We start from the raw sequence: 4,617 nt of genomic DNA on the forward strand, positions 1-4,617 counted from the left end.
AGTATTTCATTCTATATTATGGAAAATGTGATAAACAGCAGTTTAATGTATCTGATATATGGATCAGGGTGTTATGAAATGCTGGTTGTTGTTTTTGTTTCATTACCCAGAGAATGGATGAGTTCTGTAAAAAGGAAACCTCAAACAGCCTGGACAGATTAGATACTGTGAACACTAATTTCAAACTGTAACCATGTTTCAGTTGCCAATTACTAACCTGTTGTCAACCACATGTGCTCGGTTGTCTGTTGCAGTGGTAAAACGGCAATTCAAATGTTTTAAAATAAAACATGACTTGTAGTAGATAGTTGAAGTGGGAAAAATACCATGACACACATATTTGTAAAAGTACTTTTATTTTTTAGCCCTTAAGTACATAAAAACAACAGCATTCTTGGAGAATGATGCATCCGAGTGGCAATTCTGTTCAAGTACAGAAGACTGACCGTTTAAATGGATTATTCATTCTTAAAAAGAAAAACTAATTTTCCATCACAAAATACAAAGCGTTGCATCGCTAAGAGATAATTTAGAATTAGCGGGTGACTGACTGTTAAAAAATAATTTTAGTACCTGAATTTTTGGAATTGCTCAAGCAAACCTTCACAAAACCAAAGAGATGTAGGACAAGCCTACAATGCTTAGTGGAGCTATAAATCTGTTTTGTGTACTAAAAAGAGACTATTTCATAAAAAGCATTAAAAAAAACCCTGACCTGATTTGAGTAGACTTATGTAAACATTACAAAAATACTATTTACATATATGTACAATGGGACCTGCCCACAGTGACTTGTCCCCTTTGGGAAGCAGATAACAGTCTCGTCAGGATACTCACCAACAAATCAATAAGTTATTTAGAAGACAAGGTGAGGAAATGTCTTAAATACCAAACTACTATAACTTAGCAAAAGATATTCATATATGCACATAAAATGTAAAAAAACACCAGTGTTCCTTGATACATTTGTCATGTTTGATGTGGTTGCTCTGCCAAGGCACGAAGGCAAGAAGTTTCAGATCACTGGTTGTCCAATAAAAAGCGGCAAACTTCTCCGGGATGTTCTGACCATGTGATCCCATGATGGATTTCAAATGTCTCTATGGTCAGTGTGGCCTACATGTGCCTCTTCATGTGGAGAGCCAGGTGATCCGAGCGGGAGAAGGCCCGTTCACACATGTGACACTGGAAGGGCCGGTGTCCAGTGTGTTTCCTGAAGTGACGGGTGAGCTCGTCTGACCTGGCAAACTTCCAGCCACAGCCTTCCCAGTTACAGTGGTAGGGCTTTTCACCTGGGAGACGAAAGCAAATTCAGGTTAGATTACAGGTCTTGGTGCATGAAACAATCAGTGAAATTAAAATACAGTTCCTAATCTGATTTGTTTGACCTTCACAACAAAAACTTGACGTGCTCACCTGTGTGTGTCCGCATGTGGGCCTTCAGGTGGGAGCTCTTGGTGTAGGTCTTCCCGCAGCCGGGGAACTCGCAGCCGTGCGTCGCGGTGCGTTTCCGGGCCCACGACCTGCGGCCTCGCTTCTGCTTGATACTTCCCACCTCGTCCTGCCCGTAGAACTCCAGGGACGGCGACGAGGGGGGGGTGAGCATCATCCCCTGCATGGAGGCCGGGTGGTGCTGCTGGTGCCCGCGCACCGGCTCCCTGTGCATGTTGTACTGTCCCTGGAACGGCGGCGCGCCCTGGTGTGCGTAGTGCGGCTGGTAAGGCGCGTGCATGTACTGGTTGTGGAGGTGGTGTTGGTGCTGGGAGCTCAGGGTGGAGTTCATGTGACAGTCTGTGTGGCCCTGGAGAGCAGGGGGGTGCATGGGCTGCGGGCCGAACCCAGCGGGGTGGTGCGTGAACGCCGCTGGGTGCACGGTGCGTAACTGGTGCTTCTCATACATCTGTCCCATGAAGTCTCCAGCAGAACTCATCATACAGGACTGGCTGACGGGCTCGTCTTTGATTTTGAGTCCAAGAGGCGGCGGCGGGGACGTGGCCGCATGCTGGTGCCCGGGCGTCGTGTGGATGGAGCCGGGATTCAGAGCGCGCAGCTCGGTGTACTCCCGCACGTCCCTCGCCTTGCCCGGGGAGCTCTCGCCCGGGTAGCCCATCTCGGGGGTGAGGAGCTCCGCCATGAGGCTGCGCACCGGGCTGGAGCCGGTGAAGCTGGCGGTGCCGCAGTAGCTGTGCGAGGAGGCCAGGTGAGGGGAGGGGTGGTGAGGGGAGGGGTGCTCGCTGCTGTCCGGCACCGAGCCGCAGCTCTCCGGGGACTCCGGGAGAGAATACGCACACTGCTGCTGCTGCTGAGGCGGAGAGGGGCTGCTGCTGCTCGCCTGGTCAGAGTGGATGGTGTTGGACAAGATGAACTCCAGGTCCAGGAACCGGTCCAGCTCGTCGTCGTCCTTGGGAGGCGGCGCGGGAGCGTGCACGATGCTGAACTCCACCTCAATCAGCGGCTGGTGTGCGCCACCTGTCGCCGTACGTTGACGCGCACACTCATCTCTGCACAGCTGCACGGGAACACAAGAGGGAACAGGGAGTGAGCCTCATGCGATCACAGCAATCTGCACCAAAGTTTACCCAAATGTTCAACGAGAAATAAACTATTGGAAACTCAAGTTTTATTACTTACGTTGTCAAAATGTTTCCTCTCCATGGTGTGGACACTTGGGAAAGCCGTGGTTCCGGTGGGGATGGCAGCTTCAGCCGTAGCCATGCTGACCGAGCACAGGGAACCACCGGAGAGGACTCGGGACTGAGAGTGAGAAGTGACGCGCTCCCTTATGTCCATACAACGCGTCTGTGCTGATGTCGGCAGCTGAGGAGCGCTCCAGGATTCAGGATGTAAGTATCAACAGTGGTGCCGGAGCCTCTTATAGCTCCAGTGTCCCATACCGGGAGGTGTGGCCACCAGTACAGCCCCCACCTTCCCTCCACAACACACACACACACACACACACACACACACACACACACACACACAACACACAACACACAACACACAACACACAACACACAACACACACACACACACATAGAGCTCCCCCACGGCACACACATGAAATGACAAAAAAATAAAGGATTTACGTATAATTGAGTATATGACCATCATCAACATTTATGAGCATCACTTGAGCCAATGGATATAAATTACGCGTCTTTTACGCATTAACTTTTTACGCACGACTTATCTGCCTTTTAGCAAGACCATTATTGGAGACATTTACCCATTTCCTCCTCTTTATTTTACATCCACCAGTGAGATAAAGGTGTGTGCAGTGTGGAGGCATCTAGTTCTCCTCTCATGAGACCCAACCTGTCCCCCGAGGCGGACACAGGGGGCGATACTGAACCTCACCGCAGTGCCGGGTGCCGGGCCGGAGGAGACCCGGGATACCGAAAGTGCTGCGTTACAGTTCGAACGTTGCATTGGTAATATGAATACTTTGGGGGAAACACATTGGGTCAAGCAGGTATCATTGGATGCACTTGTTGCTGTCGCTCCCATGCGTTCATTTTGCTGCGTAAAAGTTTGGCATAGTTTCACTCCAGCCCCCTTCTTAACACACGCACACGCATATTCACACCATCACTGCGTCCCGACTTGATCCCTGCGTGTTTAACGCAAACAGAAAAGTGTGAAGAGGCAGGCTCATTCCCGGAGACCATCGAAACAACCTGTTAATCTGGGTGTCAACAAAGGACTACATGTTTCTGAATGAGCCCTCCCCCCCAAAACAGCCCTGTAATGTCCCCTGCAGTCATCACTATGGTAATGTGCAGGTGGAAGGGTCTCGATCGTGGAGAATGAAGGGAGAACTACTAAAATGTAGGATAAAAAAAAAACTGACTTTCATCTGACATTGTCATCTATTGGTGAACAATCTTCTAAAAACAAACAGTTTCATCATCTAATGACTTCAAATGCGTCACTGCATCTCAGCATTTGGTGGAGATTGCCTGAACTGATAACATGTTTCAGATGTCTGCTGCCTGTGTTTCCGCCTCTCAGACCCCCCAAGCTATAATACTGGCTAAATAAAATGACAGTTCTTACTTGAATCTTAACTGATGAATCCATGCAGCTCTACTCCTCCCATATAAATAAGTCTGACTTTGAAGCTGGAAAACGGTCTTTTCATAAGAGAGCTCGGCCCCTCTGGGGTTTAACTGATACAGGACATAATGTGACAGCTTCAGGAACACACTGTTGAACATTTAGTACACAAGAAACCCAATGTTTGGTGTTATAACAAAGACGGTTGACAGAATCACCTTTATTTGTTTTACACGTGCAGAGAAGGGGGTTTAAATAAAATACATTTTTATGACAAACTCCTTTGTCGTCTTTCTTTTTTCTTTCTTTCTGTCCCAGTTATGATTAACAAAAACGTTTTAACTTTATCCCACTTTAGCATAACACAAGTCCCTGGTCCCATATCTTATTAGATGAGATCAGATTAGATAAAGTGAATTTGATTTGATTTAAATCCCCTAAACCGCCACTCAACCAAACACACTAATGCAAATATCTGGTTCTCTGCTCCTCTCTGCCTCTGCATCTCTCTCTCTGTCCGTCTGCAGGTGCTGTGAGAGGCAGCATCCTGCAACTCTCTCC

At 48.2% G+C, this 4,617-nt stretch overlaps 1 protein-coding gene across 1 annotated transcript; it reads right to left on the minus strand.

The window, feature by feature from the left end:
- Positions 1-339: 339 nt before the first annotated feature.
- Positions 340-2,828, minus strand: klf17 (Kruppel like factor 17). The gene is made up of 3 exons (XM_061084373.1): positions 2,632-2,828; positions 1,417-2,509; positions 340-1,292 (listed from the first exon to the last, which is right to left on the minus strand). Exons 1-3 carry the CDS (start codon positions 2,788-2,790, stop codon positions 1,117-1,119), a joined length of 1,428 nt encoding a protein of 475 aa, XP_060940356.1. The 5' UTR covers positions 2,791-2,828; the 3' UTR covers positions 340-1,116.
- Positions 2,829-4,617: the final 1,789 nt, after the last annotated feature.

Source organism: Limanda limanda, chromosome 13 (genome assembly GCF_963576545.1).
Source record: "Limanda limanda chromosome 13, fLimLim1.1, whole genome shotgun sequence".
NCBI classification, from domain to species: domain Eukaryota; kingdom Metazoa; phylum Chordata; class Actinopteri; order Pleuronectiformes; family Pleuronectidae; genus Limanda; species Limanda limanda.